Genomic DNA, 25,891 nt, shown 5'->3' on the forward strand with positions numbered 1-25,891 from the left:
AAGGTCAATGACATACTACATTATCTATATTGAATTTCAATACATTAGCTTAATCATTCCAATATGCCAGGTAACCAAGGCATCACAGCAGGTGTTGCAGTCTGGAATAATTTTTTTGTAGGACTGGAATGGATCAAGTTTTGTGTTAATATCATTAGATAACTCTTATTAAATTTGGTTACAAACAACTTCCTGTTGGAAATGACAGCATGGAAAGCAAATCCTCAAGTAATTCTACACATGAATATTCAATCCACAGTCTTCATCCGAATTCTCTTCCAAGACATCAATGACATCAACATAAACTTGGCATAAGAAATATTTTCAGAACATTGAATTATAGAGAATTTTACCAGAGTAATGATGTTGCTAAGCGAACAGATAATTGTGATATAATCAGGCTAATTTTATTTACGAAGCAATTCAAAGTCTTCAACAATATTTACATGTTTCTAACTCATAAGCCTCACAATTTAGTTTTGGAGGAAGTGCATGCTAAACATTAAATCTAACGTTATCTACTTGTGTATGCTAGGGGCATCAGTAGATTTACTCTTTTCCCCCCATGAATAGCCCACTGTTACTAAATCCTGTTTGTGAGCCACACATTTATCAACCCAACGAACAAAGGAAATTTATCATTCCTAGGAGGGAAGAGATCCTTCATAAGCGGAGATCAGCAGGAGAAAAATGGGACCAAAGGGAGAATTAGGAAGATGGGATAATCTCGGGGGATGGGCGGACTCCAGGGGAAACTGATTACATCTGTCTGTGGGCAGGACTAATGATGATGAAGGGGGGGTGATGGGATTAGTGTGACCATGGGAGGGTTGATGATAGGGGAGGGCATGGTAGGAGGGAGGGCGAGAGGAAATTACAGGATTGGGTTTGCAATCAGAACCACAGGAAAGAGGAAACTGTTGAAAATATGGTTTCCTTGGCCTCCTTGGTCTAGCATGGGTTACTCTCCAAGCAGAGCATGGGTTTCGGCTGGTTTTGACGTGTCTTTAGGCGTTTTTGTCAGGCCTTCTACTTTGTCATCTTTTTTCTGTATAGCCGACCTAAGCAAAAAAAAGATGACAAAGAAGAAAGCCTGACAAAAACGCCTAAAACACGTCAAAAACCAGCTGAAACCCATGCTCTGCTTGGAAAGTAGCCTGGGTACCATCCTCTGTAGTAATCATTGGCTCAATCTTTTCTTTTACTATTAAACCACATGATTTAAGGAAGCCAAAAGATTGAGCCAGTGGTTACTAAGGAGGATGGTACACAGGCTACCATCGATCCACAACATTACTTTTTACATGACTCTTAGGTAGTGTTCTAAGGAGACGTAAAGTCATGTTTAGAGAAACTGCTAGAGAGTGTGTTTTTTTCTCTGTTGAACCCCACTGACAGTGGCGCTATAATCTTAATTAATCAAATTAACACTCTGCACTTGATGGCTAATTGCAATGATTATGCTACCATTAGCACATTATAATTCTTAGATTTGTTATCCATCCAGCACATAGAAATGAGTTGAAGTGTAAAGGCATGAATAATCTTACTCCATTCAATTTCAGACATTCATTTATCTCCTATTGTTAAGTTTGTTGATGTTCATTGAATATGCATTTAGTATGTATTAAGATGACCCATGTTAACGTAATAAACAAACAATGAGCTAATGTTAAAGTGAATGAACAATTCCTGTCCATATTAACATTTCGTATTCCCCCAGGCTTTTCCTTTCAGTATTCATATTTACCCAGAAGATCTGACTTCAGAAGTACTAGTTCTGCATGCCTCTTGGGTCCTAAAGGTAATTTTCTGGTTCACTAGCACAGTAAATATCTTTGCTTTGGGTTGGTTTCAAAGGCACAAGTTCTCAGGTTGCTAGCATGCGTAGTCCAGTGGTTAGCGATCTTGCCTCTGGAACTAGGAGCCCCGGGTTCGATCCCAACTTTTTCCTTGCAAAATTGTCTGAACAGGACGAGCATTTCATTATCTTTGTTAGAGGAAAGTAACTGGCAATCTAAGGCTCAAAGCTATGTAAGATAATTCAGAATCTATATCTGTCATATCTTATGCACAGAAAACAGACAAATACTGCCATCCCAAGTCCTTTTAGACTGCAAAAGTTTTCAATTCCAGTTGCTATCAGACTGCCAGGAATCAAATGAATAGAGATTAACCCTTAGGAAAACATCGGTGGTTGACTTACCAAGTTCTAAGTGGTCAGTTTCCTTCTCCACATCCACCCTCCTGGAGCAGTAGTCCTTGTCAGCGATGTAAGCCAGGATGACCAGGATGGGGAAGAACATGAAGGTGACTATAGCTTCCCACAGGTCCATCACATCCTTGGTGTTCAGCACCAGCACGATGTACAACCACGCGTACGCAAATATGGAGAAGAAAGCTGTGACCGCAAACACCTTGACCGCCTTAATCCTGCGTATCTCGCCCGTTGGTATCGAGGAAACGCACACCCCTGTGATGACTAACAAGTTGAAGGCAGCGGAGCCGACGATGGTACTGGGGCCGAGCTCCTCGGATTTGAACCCAGTTTTTATGATCCCGACGATGGATAGGAGAATCTCCGGCGCGCTGGAGCCGAGAGCCATGAGAGTCAAGTTCGCCACCGTGTCGTTCCATATCCTGACCTCCACCTCTTCTACAATGTCCGTTCCCGGTTTGACCATACTTATCGTTTTCGTCTTGCTGGTGATGACCTCGATGGAACACATGAAGACATCGGCAATGATGGCCACTCCCATGAAGCAGTACAACATGGCAAAAAGGTACAGAAAGGCTCGAAGTCCAATAGGCCATGTTGCTTCGACAAATATAGGTAGGATAATACCCTTGTCTGAGCAAAAATAGTTGGCAACATTAACGCAAGTCTCAGGTGCCGCCGTGGTTTGGTTCAAGAGTGATGATATTGTTGTATTTGCCATGGTCAATAGTTTATGCTCGTACTTTTCTATGTAAATAAAGATTCGTCCACAACCTTGGCTCCAGTAGCTGCCTTCTTTTCACGAGTTCTTGGTCTGTAAAGAGAAAAGAAAGACAACATTAGAAAACTGAAGAGAAATCTAATTGTCCCAAAACTTAGAAAAAACTATTGTATCGGCTCAAAATAACTTCATCTATTACAATTTGTTGTTTTTCTTTCTCGAGACTTCATTTACCTGTTAGGGCACCTGACCTATTTCCTTTGGTGGTTTACCAGACTGGTAGAACATGTTGTAGAATACCCAGGGAATAATTACAAGCGAGAAACAGGCTTTGTTTGTATTCGTACTGTCACTGTGGCACCTGTTGTTATGGCGTCAGCATAGTTGATTGCCTCAGGGTGGAGTACATGTAAAGGCACTCATGTGGTAATAATGAACCTAGACAATAGGATTCAACCTGCTAGAATGTTTCACCTTTAGTATTGTACAAGTATGCCTTCTTTTGTTGACAGCAATTGTCTCTATTTTGCAATGTAAACTTTAGGTATACACATGCATGTGATGTTTAACTAAGGGTGAGACAACAAAATTGACCTATTACAATATACAAAGCGACAGTGGGCAATGCCATTTCCTTCTCTGTTTTTTACTGTAACTACTGCCGATCACAAAAAAAGAAAAGGCTTATAACGAGTGACACAAATTCAGAGCATGTTCAAATATTAATTAACCCAACTGCTATTAGCATTACACACTTCCTGTAAAGACTTTGAGTGAGTTACACAGGTTAAACTGACAAAGGTACACTTAATATACAAAATTCAAACCCTCCTATTTTACCTTACTGTGCCATGGTCTTGTACCATTTCTCCCACTGTGAAAACAATATCAGCAACAGCACTCCTGAATACACAACCGGTCACAGTTGTGACCGTCTATTGACTGCCTGCCTCCGCCCATCTCGCCTAGCTACTGTCGTCACAACACTGCCACAGGTGGTTTTACGGTAATAGTCTCCTACGCATCAATCAAGCCCTAGGGCCCGCCCCGATTAATGCCATGGAGAGCAATGAAGCAAGAGTTGCAGACCAACTTATGTCATGTCCTGACGCAGTTTCCTTGTACATAGGCCAATACATATCTACCTCTTTTCTAAAAAGAAATAGATTGATCTCTGATGCAAACAATTGATGTTTCCTGTGTATCATTACTTCCACATATGTATTCTGTATTACTCTTATTGTATACCCTAGTGTTTAGACTTAAGTTTTGTAGAATTCAATAGCATTGTTAATAAGCAAAGACATATAATTAACGAACATTCATGTCAGCTCATATTTTGACTCTGCAGTGCGGCTGCGTCATCACGCCAGTCCTCGTTGCCTATCATGGTCTCGCATGGTTTAATTCAGCCCTATGATGTACGTCATCATAGCGTCATGTTTTGACATTTTGTGCTACCTACGAACTTGCCATACATTGTACCTGTTACACTTGTTGAGCAATAAACTTTACTTACTAAGTAAACATTACTTTCATTCAGGGATTCCTGTTTTAACTAATCTAGGGTGATCTTTGGAGGACTTTATGAGGCACCTGTTTTGCCCTACTTCTCTAAAACTTATTAGAATACTGACCTCTTGTTAAAAATGTACAAAGGAAGACCTAAATTGTGGTATCATTGCAGAGTCCGACTAACAAGAGTTCATCGGCAAATCTTAGGTCTAGAGCTTTAAAAATTTGATGTCTTTGATAAAAAAATAATACGCAGTTACTGTAACAGGTTTCCCTATCCACTGTTTTTAGCCTCAAGTTCTTGATAATTCACTTATGGAAGACACACTCTCATTGGTCATGAGATATCACCTCTCAATCTCAACTTCAGAAAATCCCCACAGTTCAGAAGGGCCTCTTGGACACACGATCAAGACTGTAGTCATTGGCCTTAAATCTGACCTGAGATCGCTATCTACTGCTAGCAGCACATACGGCATATATCAAGGAAGGAGTAGCAGTGACTATCCCTTGGAGTGATTCCAACAGTACTTCTTAACCCAATAAAAACTTTTATCTGGGATGCGCAGTTAAACTGTTTATCGTATATCATTCTAGTGTCACTTTAATCCAAGTAATAATGATGGGGGGATGTTCCAGCACACTACTTAATAATATATAAAAGTATTCCAAATTATAGCATGCTACATAAACCAAAATGTGCATAACATGTTGAATAGCCATAGATTCTTCAGGTTATAAAACATGTATTATATGTTCGTAACTGTGTTTTAGATGGAAGGTGATGAATTACAGAGCATTTAGAAAAGGCGAGTGAGTGTCTACCAAGCATTCCTCTTAGTGTTTAAGAAGATACAGACAAATTGAAATGAGGTATGAAATTGTATGGAGGGGTCGATAGGTTGTAGCATATGAAGGACATTCAAGTAGTGCCCTGAATGCTGAGGATTTTGGAGGTTGGCCAAGATAGTTAAGGTTATTCCTGTCACGGGCAGGAAGACACCCAGCTCCGGGCCACAACGCGCCGTGACAATCTGGGAGAAGGTGATAAGATAATGTAGGATTTATCACTCCATGGCGGCCATCCGTTTTCTACAAATCCATGACGATGATGACATGTATACCATGAAAACAACTGCAAATCGCCACAAGCTGTATCAGGGCTGTCCATGATCTAATCATAAGCAGACATGAAAACATCAGAGATTGTAATGCAGACATACATGGGGAAGGATCAAAGAGGGCTGAAAGTGAGTGTCAGGTCAACAGTTCATGTAACCTTTCCTGTCAACTGTTGTGGAGCCTCTCTGTGCTGAGATATGTATTTCCATTTGCACACATACTTTGATACTTGAATTATTGGTTGATCTCAAAAGATCTCTGCAGAAAAATGATTTGACTTGTCTAAGTTATTGTCACTGTGAGCCTGTGCAAAGGAGGTGCCCAACCAAACAGATCTTTATCATTAAAGGGGAAACTAAACTGTCAGCTGACTGTACAAAGATGCCATCATTACAGTATCTGTTCTTTCCAGCCAGAAAACACTCCTGGGGTTAAACTGATGTACCAACACTGAGATGGATAATTATCAATATAGATGCATGTCCTTTCATATTACAAGGGGCTTTTAAAGATTCTCGGCCGCACCCAGAAGTAAGGCCCACACCTCAATTTCGGGCCTGATTAATAATATACTGTATGATTCTTAGCTTTTTCCAAACATCCATCAACTTTCAAATCATTGTGGTCATTACGTTCCAGTTGAATACCAGGAGGGTAAGGCCACACCAATTTAATTTCTTGGTAAATGGGTTTTTTGAAAAAATGCTAAATTCCAAAATCAACATGAAAACAGAATCTCAGAGGAAAGTTTGTACTTCCGTGCAAACAATTTCAGGGAGTGAACAGGGTCAGGTGCAAGCTTTCACCCCAGCCTTGAAGACTGTTTTCAAGATTTTTTTTGCTAAATTAAAAAAAAAAACTCCGTTAACCAAGAAATTAAATTGGTGTGGCCTAATGGTGAGAAAAACAAGGGTGAACTGTGATGAGACCTGTGTGGCCTGGGTCGTTTTCCTCATGACATAAAATCTACGAAGAATTGTCAAAATATTTTATGAGTATTCTCTCTGTATTTCAACTGGAAAGAAGTGGGCATCTGACTTTCAGCAGAGCAAGTTGACCCGCACACCTCAATTCATTTTTTTTCCTTCTCTCTCATCTAACCTAATGATACTGGATGTCATCTGCAAGTAACGATCACAATGATTTGAATTTTGATAGACATTCATAACAGGCTTTATACTTTATAGTCGTGGCCCGAAATGTGAGATGTGCACCTTATTCCTGGGTGATGCCATATCAGAACTTATGGATCACCCCTTGTAAGCTTGTACCAGCTTGACAGAATATGCCATTATCAACTGTCAGATCCTCTCATGTCAGTAATCTCCAGTGATCCAGGTAGTTGATGTTAAATCCATTCAACTTTTCAAAACAGGATGTTTAATGTCAAAGTGAGAATACATCAATTTGTATAATCCCACCTCAGAGGTATATTTAGTAACTGACTTATTTTGTCACATCATGTAAGTGAGACCTTTTCATTAATGGCTGTGACTTTAAGGTTATTAACTGCAAATCTTTAAAGTGCAAGGAACAAAATTCTTCTCTTTATTTTGTTCAGAACAGCCCTGAAAGATTCACAGTGGAAGAAGAGTGTCATGTGAAATGTCGGAGTGAAGATTTTTCTTTTCAAACTTTGACTGTACGAATTCGTCTTAAACCTCGGTTACAATAGTCAATACAAATTTTCCTTTTTCACACACTCTCCCATCCTGTACTGCTTCGGAGACAGTGAAGATTTTTCTTTTCGAACTTCGACTGTCAACATTCTTGTACAAATTCATTTTAAACCTTGGTTACAATACAAGAATTCCTTTTTCACATACTCTCCCATCCTGTACTGCTTCCTGGGCCATCCCTTAGCTATCACCTTGTACTCTACATGTAATTGTACTGGGTAGGCCACTGTCCCAAATGACCACTGCTGTAATCACTTGACTCGCAATAATAGTGATCTCATGCCCATAAGTGACTTTAGATATCAGCTATCCCATCCATTTGGTTAATGGATTTGCTGCCCCGAAAGTCTTTCTTGCAAAATTTCTTCTAAATCTGGTCCCAGAATGTATGTGAGCTTGTCTACTTTCCACCATCCTCCCATTTGTTTTGCACATCTTCCTCTTTGTCCAATCAACGGAATGCTTGCTCAGGACTTCCCCGTGATTCATGCCATATCTTGTCAGTACATGTACATGTTATGGGCTGTGGTTATTGCAATGGGCTGAACTTCCAATCCTACAAGCTTGAGAAGAATGGCTGTTATAGTGTTGTTTTATGCAAGGTTGATAACAAGACACCGAAGCAGTCTTCCTACAGGGGTTGTCACATCGACGTGTTGTCAAAGTGCCAACGACAGAGTGTAACTTTACACATGGTGCAATTTTAACATCACAGTGATAGATTGCCAGAGAAATTCATCTGAAGGAGGCTTTGGAAACCCAATTCCACTGCCAAGAAATGAATCAGGGATTTCAGAACACTGATGTCACTCCCTTCTCAAAGGAATATGGAGAAAAACAATTTTAATAAATATCATGGATATCCGTTGTTCCTTTGTTCAGTTATTCTCCTTAGAAGGTTTCCACAATAATGCCCCTGCAATTCCAGAACAAGCTGCTAGGGGGCCCAAACCTACACCACTTCTTAATTACATCACAAGCTATCTGCCACCCAAAAATCAAGACCATAGCACGTCCAGGTCAAAATATACAGAAATTGAAGTTCTGCTGCAGTACCAAGGTCACATACTAGGAAGCCCAAAATCGACCTTGAATTTTGGCTTCACAACACTCGCCCACATACCAAATATCATCGTAATCCATCCAGAGGTTCTTGAGTTATACTGACTACAATAGTCCGGAAGCACACACAGACACAGACACGCCAAAAACAATATCTCCATTTTTCATGGAGATAAAAATTGGTTCTTTTTCCAATGCCTACAGTATAGACAAACAGATGTACATGTAGGTATTGGAATGGCAGACAGCCTGGCACCAAGTATGAAATTATTGAATTTGGATCTCGTAACTGCGCGGTGTTGATATAGAATTGTCTGCATTATCACCATTTAATTATCCGGGCAAATATGCTACAATATCAATATTCTTTAACCTCTTACCTACTAAGGATGCACCCATGCACTAAATTCATTCTGCTTTTAGCAGAAGTCAGCGGAGAGAGGGTTAAGGCCATAAGACCAAAAATTGCAATAATAAGGGTTGTCATTCCATCATAACACAATATCAAAAATGTATGCTAGCTCTTATTGTATTAGTAATTAGGATGTTAAGTTTTATTATGTTGAGCCCATAAGTATGGGCTCAACATATTGTATTTGTCTGGTTCTTCTTCTCCTCCTGACAAATCTTCAAATGGCTACTACTCCGCCATTTCTTAACCAACCGACCTGAAATTTGGTGTGGAGGTTAAGATGGCAAATACCCCCAGACCCTTTTTTAATTGTTTTGAAACAGGCCTTAAAATCCATTTTATGGAGGTTTTTTGGGGCATTTTTAGACAATTTTTATATTTTGGGCTCCTGTGCCCTGGTATTGCTAGCAAGTGACCTGAAATTCGGTACAAGGGTGCCTTGAACATGTCCCTACAGGATTTCAATCACAATTCTGGTGTACATCACTTCAGAATGCTTCATTTTGGGGACTTTTGGACCCATTTTCAGACCAAAAACAGGCCAAAAGTGGTATCCACGTTCCATGTTCTATTTGCTGCTGACCAAGGAATCCATGTTCTATCTAAGGATCCCCGCGTTCCATTTGCTACTGGCCAAAGAACACTGTTCTATTTAGGTCACCTGAGGTCATGTTGCAGGTAAACACGCAAGCCTTTGCAGTAAGAAGCTCTTGGCGTCTCGCAGTGTAGTAGGGGTGGCGCAGATCCCGAAATTTGTTCTCCGGCCCCGTCAAAACCGAAAAATGCGCCAAATTCAAGGCGTACGATCTGATACATAACGGTCAAAAATCGCTTATAATTTTATACCAGTAGTTAAAGAAGGTTCTTAACTCAATATCTGTGAAGGATTTACTAAAATACCGTCAACCATAAGCGAGAAATCGCCCATCGGGTTACGCGCATTTCGCCCGCGGGAGCAGGTGCACCCGCTTCCCGGTCACGCACTTGGGGAGGGCCGGCTTCGCGCCGATCCAAATACGGATCGTTACGTCACTCGTAAACAAGAAAACTAGTCGCCAATTTGTAGCCAGCATTACGATCTACAAAATGATGTAAGTGGTCAGCTTGTGCGACTTTCATTGGTGAAAATATTCACATTTTGATTTTTCAAATCGAAATTCCGGAGGGAGGTACCCCTTTAAAAAAAATTTCGACATTGGTATCGTTGGAAAATTCAAGAGATTGTTGTTATTTTGGTACCAAATTCGCATATATTCGAGCCATGGTGGGCTCCGTAATCGCGAGCCAGTTTTGGGAAGGAAGCAAGATGGTGGACGGCGGCCCGGGCGCTACAGACCGCTGTAGTTCGGAGCCGATTACGTCGGCATCGGGCCAAAATACGGACACTTCTATTACCCAAATGCCAGGTAATGTCTTTTTCCAAGTCTTTACGTAGTTTAATGTGGGTTTTGGGTTATTTTTATGTCAAATTTGGCCGCATGATTATCGGTAAACACTGTTGTTTTTGTATGCCGCATGGTAGCTCAAATAATTTGAATTTGCCGTTTTAATACGTGGATTTTCGTGCCAGTGGTTGCATGTATGATTACTATAAATCATTTTCAACGCCCTATGGATGCATTTGGTTCCTGTTTTTTTTTGCTAGTGCCGTAATCTAAACTTAAAATGCAGAAAACTGTACTTGCTATCCTCACCTTCTGACGTCACTGCTAGGGGGAGGGGGGCGGCGGGGATGCCCAGCTGCCCTCTACTCGAGTCGTAGTTTCCGTTGTAATTATCTCCATGAAAAATGGAGATATTGTTTTGGGTGTGTCTGTCTGTGTGTGTGTGTGTGTGTATGTGTGTATGTATGTATGTGTGTATGTTTGTGTTTCCGCACCACTCCCGTCAGCATAACTCAAGAACCTCTTGATGGATCACAATGATATTTGGGATGTGGGCGGGTGTTGTGAAGCCGAAATTTAAGGTCGATTTTTGGCCCCCTGGTATGTGACCTTGGTACTGCAGCAGAACTGCAATTTTTGTATCTTTTGACCTGGACGTGCTGTGGTCTTGATTTTTGGGTGGCAGATAGCTTGTGATGTAATAAAGAAGTGGTGTAGGTTTGGGCCCCCTAGCAGCTTCCTCTGAAACTACAAGGGCGTTTTTGTGAAAATCTTCTAAGGAGAATAACTGAACGAAGGAACAACGGATTTCCATGATATTTAGTATGCAGGTAGCTTAGATAGAGATATACACTATGAAGTGCAAATTATGCTAATTGGGACTTAATTTGCATAGCTAATGAGGAAAATCTATATTTGCAGTGTTTTCCATTATCAGACTCAAATACATGTAGCTTATGTAGTTTATGGAAAGTGGGTCATCAACAGATACCAATTATGCAAATAAATTCCTAATTTGCATAATCAATGCAAAACACCATATCTCATTTAATTGGAAAATTATAGGACTGTCAATATGATACTTAATAAACAGATAGCTTAGACAGAGAAATACATAATGAAGTGCAAATTATGCTAATTGTGACTTAATTTGCATAGCTAATGAGGAAAATCCATATTTACAGTGTTTTCCATTATCAGACTCAAATACATGTAACATATGAAGTTTATGGAAAGTGGAGCATCAACAGATACCAATTATGCAAATAAAGTTCCTAATTTGCATAATTAATGCAAAACACGATAATTCGTCTAATTGGAAAATTATAGGACTGTCAATATTGCAACATGTAAGTTAGATAAAGGTGTTTATGACCAAGAATATATTATCCAAATGTGTAAGTCATTTGCATGAATAGAATTGTTCATGGAGATATGAGGTCGTGGAACTCTTGTTTATTTTATGAGTAGAAGTATAAACCTCACTTGACAGAACTATGCTGGTCTGTTAAGTTTATTAAGTTGTTACATTTATAATGAATGATAGCCTTTATTATTGTATGCAATTACCAGTACTACTTAGTATAAATGTATGGTAGCTAATGGAGGAAATAAAGTACCTAAGTATCCAAGTTTCATATTTATCTCATCATACATTGTTTGAAATTTGTGTCTGCCATGTGCATGTATTATAAAGTTTGAATTTCAACAGACGTTTTCTCTTTTGACACAGGAATGAAGAGAGTGAAGAGGAGGAAAGTGATGAAGAACCAACAGAACTGCCAGTGAACTAGAAGACGAGACTAGATATAATTTCTATTTGCCGTAAATAACTGTAGTTTTGGTACATAACGAAAGAGAACTTCAGTAACTTCTACCCTTGTAGTGATCAGCATGTGTGTCTTGGTTATCTCAGCTGGATAGAGAAACCATACAAAAAGTAGATTTAGCTTTTGTAGTTGATTCAACTGTAGAAATAGTTCCAGACCAGGGAAGCAATGGCCACCTGTTCCATGATCCAGTTGTCTGATTCCCGTAAAATTGAAATATAATACATGTACAATACAATACAATAAATACATGTACTTTGCCACTCAACTGCCCTGCAACAAGAAACGAAATTCCTGCAGTGAAAAAAGGGGAAGAAATGAAATGAATGCTGGATATTGAATTGTCGGACCAATATTGCAGATTGTACAAAGAATGATATCAGTGTGTACAAATGTAAATATATAGCATTGGGTAATACATGTAGTTCAATATTTCTGGATCAGATTATATTTTTGAGGCTAAAATTGGAATCAGCATGTGTCTAAACCTCTGTGTACCACGTTTTTTTCTTTTGGTGTATCTTCAAGTATAAGGAAGATATGCAAGTTGCATATTTAATTAGCGGATGCACATCTTATTACCTCAGGAAATCAATTATTCATCATAATTCATAATTTCTGAAGCAGATATATAGATTTTATGGCCGCCATATTTAGATTCAGCATGTTACAGAACCCATGTATGCCAAGTTGTTTCCTTGTATATTGTACGGTTACAGAGATATCGCAATCTTGCATATTTAAGATGTCCTGTGCCCATGTCCATTTTTTCCCACTTTTGGTGATATTTTGAGATGAGAAATCTAAAGAAACGATGAAGGCAAAGCTACAAGCTTTAAGGACTTGTTAATATCATTGTAAATAAAGAGAATGCAGCTTATTTGGTGCTTCTATTGTGAATTATTACTGAGTTATGACAGTTTTAAGATATTACATTTTAACGTTTTTTTACGGATTCCAGAGAATTTGAGGACTAATTCTCAGACCTTTGAATGGCCGTAACTCGCTAACGGTATGTCCGATTTTGTTGAAACAAAAAACATTCTGTTTCTTTCACAAATACCTATCAGATGACACCAAGTTTAAAAAGATATGAAGAGTTTGAAATTTTTGTTTTTGCACGGGTGATTCTGGAACAGTCAATTTATGCATCGGGAGGGAGATTGGCAAAGTATGATGCTCTCGCAAATGTTGCCTTCCAACATGCAGGTAATATTTCTATGTGCCCAGGAGTTATTTTGGGACAGCCCACTTCTTGCATGAGGAGGAGTATGGGCGAAACATGCTGAATTTGCTCTTAAAGCAAATGACGGCCAGTCTAGTTCTATACTTCTATTTTGTATTATGTTTAGGAATTCTTGCCATACTTTGTACCATGTACAATTGTCGTGCAATAAAGTTCTTCTTCTGTAAGCCCCCTACTTCTCTGCCTATATGTCTTTGCCACCTTTCTGAAACTAACCATCAATCAAGATGAACACATCAAGCCTATTCTGTAGAATCACCAATATCAATTTGACATTGACATTCCCGTTGAATACAGGATATGATGGCGTGTTGACAAGTGGCCTGGCATATATATTGGCTGAGTGTACAAGACAACGTATGCTCGAATCCTTCCATGTTGGCAAGTTGCCTGACAGCATGCCTTGCCTGTAACGTTAACTGACATATGCTGGAAATGATAATATTACTCAGTGATATATCATCCCATGAATAACGAATGATAAAGCACCTGATCAGTACTACAGCGTTGTAGCTGAATGATTTCAACTTCAAAAAAGATATTATATTTATGTCGTAAAAAAACATTGTTCTGCCTGAGGAAAAATAAGCCTATAATTCCAAACAGTACATGAGAATACAATTATTATGATCTTGATTTTTCATGCCACGTTTTAAAGAAAACATTAAGCGACACTCCACTAATTATAACAAACTTTTTTTTCGGACAGCATTCAAGTACTAAAAGAAGACACAAAAATGGAGAATCTTCCTTTCTAGTCACCCATATTTCTTGACTTTGACAATGGATCCTAAAAGACAGAGAGTCTGGTACAAGTATAAAGAATATTCAATACATGGCATCTGTTAAGTAGTAATTTGAAGCATTGGAGAGATCTGCAACAAGGATGACAACTGGGATCAACAACTGCGTGTGATCAACAGCTGCATCAACATCTGTTAATCTCTGAATTTCAAATAACTAGTCATAGGATGAATTAGTATGTACAACAGTACTGTTACAACAGTACTAGTTAAAATTCTCCCTGCGGTATTACCCTAAGGCTTGTAATGCTACCAAATTAGTGGCAAAGGCTACCTCAGTTGGGATAGGGTTAGAGAAAGGTCAGTGCACTGGTGATGAATTACAATGTATGTGCACCAAGGTATCCCCTATAATAGTTAATATTCTAATGCTAAGGCCATGCTAATTTATTTTGTTGCTTCTCGGAATAGCCTGTCCTTTTTTTTCCATTTTGAAAAAAAAATGGGTCACTTTTCCCATTCACAAATTTCAACTCTCAATTTTACTATCTGTTCAGTTGTAAAACTCAATAGCCACCAAAATAGATTATAAAGGCCTGCACATACCTAAAAAGTGTGGCCACGTTGATCATGATTTATAATTTTTCATTTATTAAAACTATTTCTCAATATCAATCCATATATAATATGGTAAAAGGTAATTTTGTTACTGAAATTATAGTACTAGATGTGTAGATCAAAGAAAGAGGTGCATGGCATAAATTTAAAAATGAGCCATACAAAGCTGAAACTTGAATAATCATCTTATTCTTTATGTTATGTAAACCGTTATGTTCATCCCAGACTAGTTGCAAAAATTTTTTCACCCTGTTGCTCCAATTTTTTTCTGTAAAAATCCGAGAAGCAACAAATAAGATTGGTGTGGCCTAACCGAGAAACATACACTTAAACAATGTTTATTGTTAGAACATTGTACTTTACACCAGATGTAACTTTAGACATCAGGAAGACTAGAATTTTCATTTTTCACCAACAGACATGCGTGTACATGTGACGTACAGGCCGTATACTATTGATGGCTATAGGTGCCACAAAGAAAGGGACCACAAATCATTTTGGAAATGAATATGATTATGAATGAATAATTCATTAAAGAGTCAAAGGCAGGGCCACTAGTACTAATATCTCAATACCCAGTACTCATGGCATGTCGCATGTAATATCTTTCTTCCCATGTTGTGTGAACTCACTGTCTGGGCATTGTAGTGCCAGTAGCATGTTTGTTTAGGAGAATAACCGGGACAGTATTGTTTGTATTTAATAACAGAAACTGGAGAAGTGAATACAGTTGAGCAAACTTCCATACAGTATTCAGAGCATATAACAATTCTTTTCCCCTGTTGCTTTACTGCCAGGCCTTTGGGGTATAAGAGGCGTGTTGGTCGATAACTAAATATCTTAAACACCTGGAGGCATATCATTGCCTGCTTCTTTATCAAACACTGCGCCTTTTGATAATTCAGCAATCAAGAGGATTTTCCATTCGGATACATTTATTCCCAGCCCTTCTGGGCACATAACAATCAAACATTTATGTCACTTGGGAGTGTACCTCTCGTTAACTGAAGTTTTTCTTCCTTGCGGGTTGGATCTTAAACTTCATATCATTTAGAATATTAAGTACGTGCTCATCAAAATTTTATTACATGTATGTGCACATATTGGATAACTACTGGATTGATGCTTGAGAATTCAACAAAATGCGGAAGTTATAACCATTATGGTTAACTTTTAGCCAATTTTCATGCACCCTGAAGATCTAATATATTTGCAAGATCAAGAGCATTGAATATTAAACAGTACTGAATATTATAGATCCTTAAATTGCTCCTGTTGTATTGGTTTGAACGTAAAGTAATAGCTAAGAGTCTCAGAAAAGTAAGTTAAGAAAATATCTCTGAGGCATTCTGTAGTGCATGCCTCAGGTGAAGTCAGTGTTTGGAAATGATTCTCTGACTAGAGCATGAGTGTTGAGAACCATATCAACCCTATATCTGTGGTAAGAGGAGTCCTTCATGGTGCCAAAATACATGATTTTATTTTGTTTTTTGAGCAATGTATCTTTGTGAAAGTGGAACTGCTTTCACGCCAAACGCATATTGCTTTGTTACACGTCTAGTCAGCAGGGAGAAGGTTAGAACACTGTGCAATAATGTAAAATCAATAAAATTCTCCTTTTCTCTCCATAATTCAATAAACTTATGGGTCTCACTGAATGCCAGGTCCTGACAGAAAGCCACCGAAGAGCGACCGGATCAAATTTGTGTTAAATTTCTGGTATTCTAGAAGTACCTGGCCAGCCTTATCAGCATAGTCAGTGGTCACAAACACGGCATGCTTATGCAAAATAAGATCAGTAAAAAATCCGTGCCAAGTTAGGGTGCGTGACATCTTAGGGCACCCCCCGTTATATGTGTTATGTCACATGGCCCAACCTGATACCATGTTAAAGACATGTGTCTTATCTCAATGTGGAGGGGGAACTGATAAATGCTGGCCATGACCATAAAACAAAGGAATCAATACAAGTTCTGTCATGCTGAAACTGCCATCAAGATTTCAACGGCTCCAACCAGTCTGATATGCTATTGCCAGGGTTTATCAGCTTTGGCTAAGAACCTTCAGGAATCCATGCTCACTGTTTAAATCACATTGTGTCGCTCCGGCTGGGCAAATTTGATTGTTTGTTTAATGGATCCATCTCTTCTGCTTTCTGGGAATCCATTGATGAATTATGAAGGATCAATATCTAGTTGTTGTGCCAGAGGTTGGAAAAGTCATTTTAAAGCCTCCCCTTGAAGCCTGGATTTCCCTGACTCCTATATCAGAGCATGCACTGATATGTTTGATCATGTTAACTTTCTTTCAACTTGCTCTAGCCAGAAGGTACAAAGTTAATGTACTTCACATGGGGAAAATTAACAATCCCTTATTTTAGATATACTGGAGCCCCTCGACTATAAAATTGACTCACTTTTCCAGTAAAAAAAAAAAACATCTGTAGAATCAACTTAAATAACTCATAACTAAAAATTAATCTGTAGAATCAACCAACACAACCCCTCGACTATAAAATTGACTCACTTTTCCAGTAAAAAAACAACAACAGTAGAATCAACTAATAACTGTATAACAGTTGGACCATGTAAGAAACCGTTCAATGTCATGTAGGGCTTTACCCTTAAAGCTAAAGCTTTTCCGGTCCATTGTGATACCAACAGCTATACTTGCACGTGAATCCTCAGGAAAATCACTGCAGAGATAGCACAAGCACTTGACACGTACCACTACAAATGTCTCAGAACAATCTTAGGCATCTCCTGGTATCATGCAACTATTGAAGAACTCATGCAAAGAGCAAAAGTCCCTCCTATCAGTATAGCCGTACTGAAAAAGAGACAGAGTTTTGCCGGGTATTATTGTGTGGAGACTGCCGCATCACAGAACAACAAAAACTGCGATGATTTGGAGAAGGTTACCCAAAGTCACCTCATATTGAAACTGGCTTAAACAAGTTTGACGGCATGGCAGTAGCCGAACAAGACAGCAACCTCTGAAGAAAAAACCGTTCAACATGTCGACCAATCTGCAACAAGTTCTAAAGTCTAGCTTAAAGGAAAGGGTTTTCAAAATTAGATAGACAGAAAAATGTTTTTGCATAAGTGTACATCAATTTTAACTTTAATGGCGTATTCAGGAGGTCAAAGAATTCAATTCTCGAGGAATTCAAAGAAAAAAAGAAAAAAATCCCAGCAGTTATTACACACAATGCCTAATGACAAAGGTTTGCCACATTTTCAACAGTGGTAGGTACACCCGACTCAAAGGACGTGTCATTTTCCACAGTAAATATGTTTTGATATATTTCCTTTATCAATCTTGTTTAGTGACCAAATGACAGGTAATACAGAAAAAGTATTACATATTACAGTAATATAAGTATGGGCTCAACATATTGTATTTGTCTGGTTCTTCTTCTCCTCCTGACAAATCTTCAAATGGCTACTACTCCGCCATTTCTTAACCAACCGACCTGAAATTTGGTGTGGAGGTTAAGATGGCAAATACCCCCAGACCCTTTTTTAATTGTTTTGAAACAGGCCTTAAAATCCATTTTATGGAGGTTTTTTGGGGCATTTTTAGACAATTTTTATATTTTGGGCTCCTGTGCCCTGGTATTGCTAGCAAGTGACCTGAAATTCGGTACAAGGGTGCCTTGAACATGTCCCTACAGGATTTCAATCACAATTCTGGTGTACATCACTTCAGAATGCTTCATTTTGGGGACTTTTGGACCCATTTTCAGACCAAAAACAGGCCAAAAGTGGTATCCACGTTCCATGTTCTATTTGCTGCTGACCAAGGAATCCATGTTCTATCTAAGGATCCCCGCGTTCCATTTGCTACTGGCCAAAGAACACTGTTCTATTTAGGTCACCTGAGGTCATGTTGCAGGTAAACACGCAAGCCTTTGCAGTAAGAAGCTCTTGGCGTCTCGCAGTGTAGTAGGGGTGGCGCAGATCCCGAAATTTGTTCTCCGGCCCCGTCAAAACCGAAAAATGCGCCAAATTCAAGGCGTACGATCTGATACATAACGGTCAAAAATCGCTTATAATTTTATACCAGTAGTTAAAGAAGGTTCTTAACTCAATATCTGTGAAGGATTTACTAAAATACCGTCAACCATAAGCGAGAAATCGCCCATCGGGTTACGCGCATTTCGCCCGCGGGAGCAGGTGCACCCGCTTCCCGGTCACGCACTTGGGGAGGGCCGGCTTCGCGCCGATCCAAATACGGATCGTTACGTCACTCGTAAACAAGAAAACTAGTCGCCAATTTGTAGCCAGCATTACGATCTACAAAATGATGTAAGTGGTCAGCTTGTGCGACTTTCATTGGTGAAAATATTCACATTTTGATTTTTCAAATCGAAATTCCGGAGGGAGGTACCCCTTTAAAAAAAATTTCGACATTGGTATCGTTGGAAAATTCAAGAGATTGTTGTTATTTTGGTACCAAATTCGCATATATTCGAGCCATGGTGGGCTCCGTAATCGCGAGCCAGTTTTGGGAAGGAAGCAAGATGGTGGACGGCGGCCCGGGCGCTACAGACCGCTGTAGTTCGGAGCCGATTACGTCGGCATCGGGCCAAAATACGGACACTTCTATTACCCAAATGCCAGGTAATGTCTTTTTCCAAGTCTTTACGTAGTTTAATGTGGGTTTTGGGTTATTTTTATGTCAAATTTGGCCGCATGATTATCGGTAAACACTGTTGTTTTTGTATGCCGCATGGTAGCTCAAATAATTTGAATTTGCCGTTTTAATACGTGGATTTTCGTGCCAGTGGTTGCATGTATGATTACTATAAATCATTTTCAACGCCCTATGGATGCATTTGGTTCCTGTTTTTTTTTGCTAGTGCCGTAATCTAAACTTAAAATGCAGAAAACTGTACTTGCTATCCTCACCTTCTGACGTCACTGCTAGGGGGAGGGGGGCGGCGGGGATGCCCAGCTGCCCTCTACTCGAGTCGTAGTTTCCGTTGTAATTATCTCCATGAAAAATGGAGATATTGTTTTGGGTGTGTCTGTCTGTGTGTGTGTGTGTGTGTATGTGTGTATGTATGTATGTGTGTATGTTTGTGTTTCCGCACCACTCCCGTCAGCATAACTCAAGAACCTCTTGATGGATCACAATGATATTTGGGATGTGGGCGGGTGTTGTGAAGCCGAAATTTAAGGTCGATTTTTGGCCCCCTGGTATGTGACCTTGGTACTGCAGCAGAACTGCAATTTTTGTATCTTTTGACCTGGACGTGCTGTGGTCTTGATTTTTGGGTGGCAGATAGCTTGTGATGTAATAAAGAAGTGGTGTAGGTTTGGGCCCCCTAGCAGCTTCCTCTGAAACTACAAGGGCGTTTTTGTGAAAATCTTCTAAGGAGAATAACTGAACGAAGGAACAACGGATTTCCATGATATTTAGTATGCAGGTAGCTTAGATAGAGATATACACTATGAAGTGCAAATTATGCTAATTGGGACTTAATTTGCATAGCTAATGAGGAAAATCTATATTTGCAGTGTTTTCCATTATCAGACTCAAATACATGTAGCTTATGTAGTTTATGGAAAGTGGGTCATCAACAGATACCAATTATGCAAATAAATTCCTAATTTGCATAATCAATGCAAAACACCATATCTCATTTAATTGGAAAATTATAGGACTGTCAATATGATACTTAATAAACAGATAGCTTAGACAGAGAAATACATAATGAAGTGCAAATTATGCTAATTGTGACTTAATTTGCATAGCTAATGAGGAAAATCCATATTTACAGTGTTTTCCATTATCAGACTCAAATACATGTAACATATGAAGTTTATGGAAAGTGGAGCATCAACAGATACCAATTATGCAAATAAAGTTCCTAATTTGCATAATTAATGCAAAACACGATAATTCGTCTAATTGGAAAATTATAGGACTGTCAATATTGCAACATGTAAGTTAGATAAAGGTGTTTATGACCAAGAATATATTATCCAAATGTGTAAGTCATTTGCATGAATAGAATTGTTCATGGAGATATGAGGTCGTGGAACTCTTGTTTATTTTATGAGTAGAAGTATAAACCTCACTTGACAGAACTATGCTGGTCTGTTAAGTTTATTAAGTTGTTACATTTATAATGAATGATAGCCTTTATTATTGTATGCAATTACCAGTACTACTTAGTATAAATGTATGGTAGCTAATGGAGGAAATAAAGTACCTAAGTATCCAAGTTTCATATTTATCTCATCATACATTGTTTGAAATTTGTGTCTGCCATGTGCATGTATTATAAAGTTTGAATTTCAACAGACGTTTTCTCTTTTGACACAGGAATGAAGAGAGTGAAGAGGAGGAAAGTGATGAAGAACCAACAGAACTGCCAGTGAACTAGAAGACGAGACTAGATATAATTTCTATTTGCCGTAAATAACTGTAGTTTTGGTACATAACGAAAGAGAACTTCAGTAACTTCTACCCTTGTAGTGATCAGCATGTGTGTCTTGGTTATCTCAGCTGGATAGAGAAACCATACAAAAAGTAGATTTAGCTTTTGTAGTTGATTCAACTGTAGAAATAGTTCCAGACCAGGGAAGCAATGGCCACCTGTTCCATGATCCAGTTGTCTGATTCCCGTAAAATTGAAATATAATACATGTACAATACAATACAATAAATACATGTACTTTGCCACTCAACTGCCCTGCAACAAGAAACGAAATTCCTGCAGTGAAAAAAGGGGAAGAAATGAAATGAATGCTGGATATTGAATTGTCGGACCAATATTGCAGATTGTACAAAGAATGATATCAGTGTGTACAAATGTAAATATATAGCATTGGGTAATACATGTAGTTCAATATTTCTGGATCAGATTATATTTTTGAGGCTAAAATTGGAATCAGCATGTGTCTAAACCTCTGTGTACCACGTTTTTTTCTTTTGGTGTATCTTCAAGTATAAGGAAGATATGCAAGTTGCATATTTAATTAGCGGATGCACATCTTATTACCTCAGGAAATCAATTATTCATCATAATTCATAATTTCTGAAGCAGATATATAGATTTTATGGCCGCCATATTTAGATTCAGCATGTTACAGAACCCATGTATGCCAAGTTGTTTCCTTGTATATTGTACGGTTACAGAGATATCGCAATCTTGCATATTTAAGATGTCCTGTGCCCATGTCCATTTTTTCCCACTTTTGGTGATATTTTGAGATGAGAAATCTAAAGAAACGATGAAGGCAAAGCTACAAGCTTTAAGGACTTGTTAATATCATTGTAAATAAAGAGAATGCAGCTTATTTGGTGCTTCTATTGTGAATTATTACTGAGTTATGACAGTTTTAAGATATTACATTTTAACGTTTTTTTACGGATTCCAGAGAATTTGAGGACTAATTCTCAGACCTTTGAATGGCCGTAACTCGCTAACGGTATGTCCGATTTTGTTGAAACAAAAAACATTCTGTTTCTTTCACAAATACCTATCAGATGACACCAAGTTTAAAAAGATATGAAGAGTTTGAAATTTTTGTTTTTGCACGGGTGATTCTGGAACAGTCAATTTATGCATCGGGAGGGAGATTGGCAAAGTATGATGCTCTCGCAAATGTTGCCTTCCAACATGCAGGTAATATTTCTATGTGCCCAGGAGTTATTTTGGGACAGCCCACTTCTTGCATGAGGAGGAGTATGGGCGAAACATGCTGAATTTGCTCTTAAAGCAAATGACGGCCAGTCTAGTTCTATACTTCTATTTTGTATTATGTTTAGGAATTCTTGCCATACTTTGTACCATGTACAATTGTCGTGCAATAAAGTTCTTCTTCTGTAAGCCCCCTACTTCTCTGCCTATATGTCTTTGCCACCTTTCTGAAACTAACCATCAATCAAGATGAACACATCAAGCCTATTCTGTAGAATCACCAATATCAATTTGACATTGACATTCCCGTTGAATACAGGATATGATGGCGTGTTGACAAGTGGCCTGGCATATATATTGGCTGAGTGTACAAGACAACGTATGCTCGAATCCTTCCATGTTGGCAAGTTGCCTGACAGCATGCCTTGCCTGTAACGTTAACTGACATATGCTGGAAATGATAATATTACTCAGTGATATATCATCCCATGAATAACGAATGATAAAGCACCTGATCAGTACTACAGCGTTGTAGCTGAATGATTTCAACTTCAAAAAAGATATTATATTTATGTCGTAAAAAAACATTGTTCTGCCTGAGGAAAAATAAGCCTATAATTCCAAACAGTACATGAGAATACAATTATTATGATCTTGATTTTTCATGCCACGTTTTAAAGAAAACATTAAGCGACACTCCACTAATTATAACAAACTTTTTTTTCGGACAGCATTCAAGTACTAAAAGAAGACACAAAAATGGAGAATCTTCCTTTCTAGTCACCCATATTTCTTGACTTTGACAATGGATCCTAAAAGACAGAGAGTCTGGTACAAGTATAAAGAATATTCAATACATGGCATCTGTTAAGTAGTAATTTGAAGCATTGGAGAGATCTGCAACAAGGATGACAACTGGGATCAACAACTGCGTGTGATCAACAGCTGCATCAACATCTGTTAATCTCTGAATTTCAAATAACTAGTCATAGGATGAATTAGTATGTACAACAGTACTGTTACAACAGTACTAGTTAAAATTCTCCCTGCGGTATTACCCTAAGGCTTGTAATGCTACCAAATTAGTGGCAAAGGCTACCTCAGTTGGGATAGGGTTAGAGAAAGGTCAGTGCACTGGTGATGAATTACAATGTATGTGCACCAAGGTATCCCCTATAATAGTTAATATTCTAATGCTAAGGCCATGCTAATTTATTTTGTTGCTTCTCGGAATAGCCTGTCCTTTTTTTTCCATTTTGAAAAAAAAATGGGTCACTTTTCCCATTCACAAATTTCAACTCTCAATTTTACTATCTGTTCAGTTGTAAAACTCAATAGCCACCAAAATAGATTATAAAGGCCTGCACATACCTAAAAAGTGTGGCCACGTTGATCATGATTTATAATTTTTCATTTATTAAAACTATTTCTCAATATCAATCCATATATAATATGGTAAAAGGTAATTTTGTTACTGAAATTATAGTACTAGATGTGTAGATCAAAGAAAGAGGTGCATGGCATAAATTTAAAAATGAGCCATACAAAGCTGAAACTTGAATAATCATCTTATTCTTTATGTTATGTAAACCGTTATGTTCATCCCAGACTAGTTGCAAAAATTTTTTCACCCTGTTGCTCCAATTTTTTTCTGTAAAAATCCGAGAAGCAACAAATAAGATTGGTGTGGCCTAACCGAGAAACATACACTTAAACAATGTTTATTGTTAGAACATTGTACTTTACACCAGATGTAACTTTAGACATCAGGAAGACTAGAATTTTCATTTTTCACCAACAGACATGCGTGTACATGTGACGTACAGGCCGTATACTATTGATGGCTATAGGTGCCACAAAGAAAGGGACCACAAATCATTTTGGAAATGAATATGATTATGAATGAATAATTCATTAAAGAGTCAAAGGCAGGGCCACTAGTACTAATATCTCAATACCCAGTACTCATGGCATGTCGCATGTAATATCTTTCTTCCCATGTTGTGTGAACTCACTGTCTGGGCATTGTAGTGCCAGTAGCATGTTTGTTTAGGAGAATAACCGGGACAGTATTGTTTGTATTTAATAACAGAAACTGGAGAAGTGAATACAGTTGAGCAAACTTCCATACAGTATTCAGAGCATATAACAATTCTTTTCCCCTGTTGCTTTACTGCCAGGCCTTTGGGGTATAAGAGGCGTGTTGGTCGATAACTAAATATCTTAAACACCTGGAGGCATATCATTGCCTGCTTCTTTATCAAACACTGCGCCTTTTGATAATTCAGCAATCAAGAGGATTTTCCATTCGGATACATTTATTCCCAGCCCTTCTGGGCACATAACAATCAAACATTTATGTCACTTGGGAGTGTACCTCTCGTTAACTGAAGTTTTTCTTCCTTGCGGGTTGGATCTTAAACTTCATATCATTTAGAATATTAAGTACGTGCTCATCAAAATTTTATTACATGTATGTGCACATATTGGATAACTACTGGATTGATGCTTGAGAATTCAACAAAATGCGGAAGTTATAACCATTATGGTTAACTTTTAGCCAATTTTCATGCACCCTGAAGATCTAATATATTTGCAAGATCAAGAGCATTGAATATTAAACAGTACTGAATATTATAGATCCTTAAATTGCTCCTGTTGTATTGGTTTGAACGTAAAGTAATAGCTAAGAGTCTCAGAAAAGTAAGTTAAGAAAATATCTCTGAGGCATTCTGTAGTGCATGCCTCAGGTGAAGTCAGTGTTTGGAAATGATTCTCTGACTAGAGCATGAGTGTTGAGAACCATATCAACCCTATATCTGTGGTAAGAGGAGTCCTTCATGGTGCCAAAATACATGATTTTATTTTGTTTTTTGAGCAATGTATCTTTGTGAAAGTGGAACTGCTTTCACGCCAAACGCATATTGCTTTGTTACACGTCTAGTCAGCAGGGAGAAGGTTAGAACACTGTGCAATAATGTAAAATCAATAAAATTCTCCTTTTCTCTCCATAATTCAATAAACTTATGGGTCTCACTGAATGCCAGGTCCTGACAGAAAGCCACCGAAGAGCGACCGGATCAAATTTGTGTTAAATTTCTGGTATTCTAGAAGTACCTGGCCAGCCTTATCAGCATAGTCAGTGGTCACAAACACGGCATGCTTATGCAAAATAAGATCAGTAAAAAATCCGTGCCAAGTTAGGGTGCGTGACATCTTAGGGCACCCCCCGTTATATGTGTTATGTCACATGGCCCAACCTGATACCATGTTAAAGACATGTGTCTTATCTCAATGTGGAGGGGGAACTGATAAATGCTGGCCATGACCATAAAACAAAGGAATCAATACAAGTTCTGTCATGCTGAAACTGCCATCAAGATTTCAACGGCTCCAACCAGTCTGATATGCTATTGCCAGGGTTTATCAGCTTTGGCTAAGAACCTTCAGGAATCCATGCTCACTGTTTAAATCACATTGTGTCGCTCCGGCTGGGCAAATTTGATTGTTTGTTTAATGGATCCATCTCTTCTGCTTTCTGGGAATCCATTGATGAATTATGAAGGATCAATATCTAGTTGTTGTGCCAGAGGTTGGAAAAGTCATTTTAAAGCCTCCCCTTGAAGCCTGGATTTCCCTGACTCCTATATCAGAGCATGCACTGATATGTTTGATCATGTTAAC

The 25,891-nt window shown here is 38.5% G+C and overlaps 1 protein-coding gene and 2 long non-coding RNA genes across 9 annotated transcripts in view; 2 read left to right on the top strand and 1 right to left on the bottom strand.

Moving 5' to 3' along the window:
* Positions 1-25,891, bottom strand: part of LOC136439940 (sodium/calcium exchanger 3-like) — a 65,528-nt gene that overhangs the window by 23,090 nt on the left and 16,547 nt on the right. For 6 of the 7 annotated variants that reach the window (XM_066435621.1, XM_066435616.1, XM_066435623.1 and 3 more), the window contains exon 2: positions 2,207-3,032. In XM_066435621.1, coding sequence (XP_066291718.1) covers positions 2,207-2,939 — 733 coding nt within the window. In that variant the 5' untranslated portion in view covers positions 2,940-3,032. Of the gene's footprint in view, positions 1-2,206; positions 3,033-3,779; positions 3,918-25,891 lie in introns of those variants that run through there. The other variant, XM_066435617.1, reaches the window with a different exon arrangement.
* Positions 8,876-12,823, top strand: LOC136440099 (uncharacterized). The gene is made up of 2 exons (XR_010756618.1): positions 8,876-10,135; positions 11,847-12,823. It is a non-coding gene; the product is annotated as an uncharacterized lncRNA (long non-coding RNA).
* Positions 17,936-21,863, top strand: LOC136440111 (uncharacterized). The gene is made up of 2 exons (XR_010756622.1): positions 17,936-19,175; positions 20,887-21,863. It is a non-coding gene; the product is annotated as an uncharacterized lncRNA (long non-coding RNA).

Source organism: Branchiostoma lanceolatum, chromosome 8 (genome assembly GCF_035083965.1).
Source record: "Branchiostoma lanceolatum isolate klBraLanc5 chromosome 8, klBraLanc5.hap2, whole genome shotgun sequence".
NCBI classification, from domain to species: domain Eukaryota; kingdom Metazoa; phylum Chordata; class Leptocardii; order Amphioxiformes; family Branchiostomatidae; genus Branchiostoma; species Branchiostoma lanceolatum.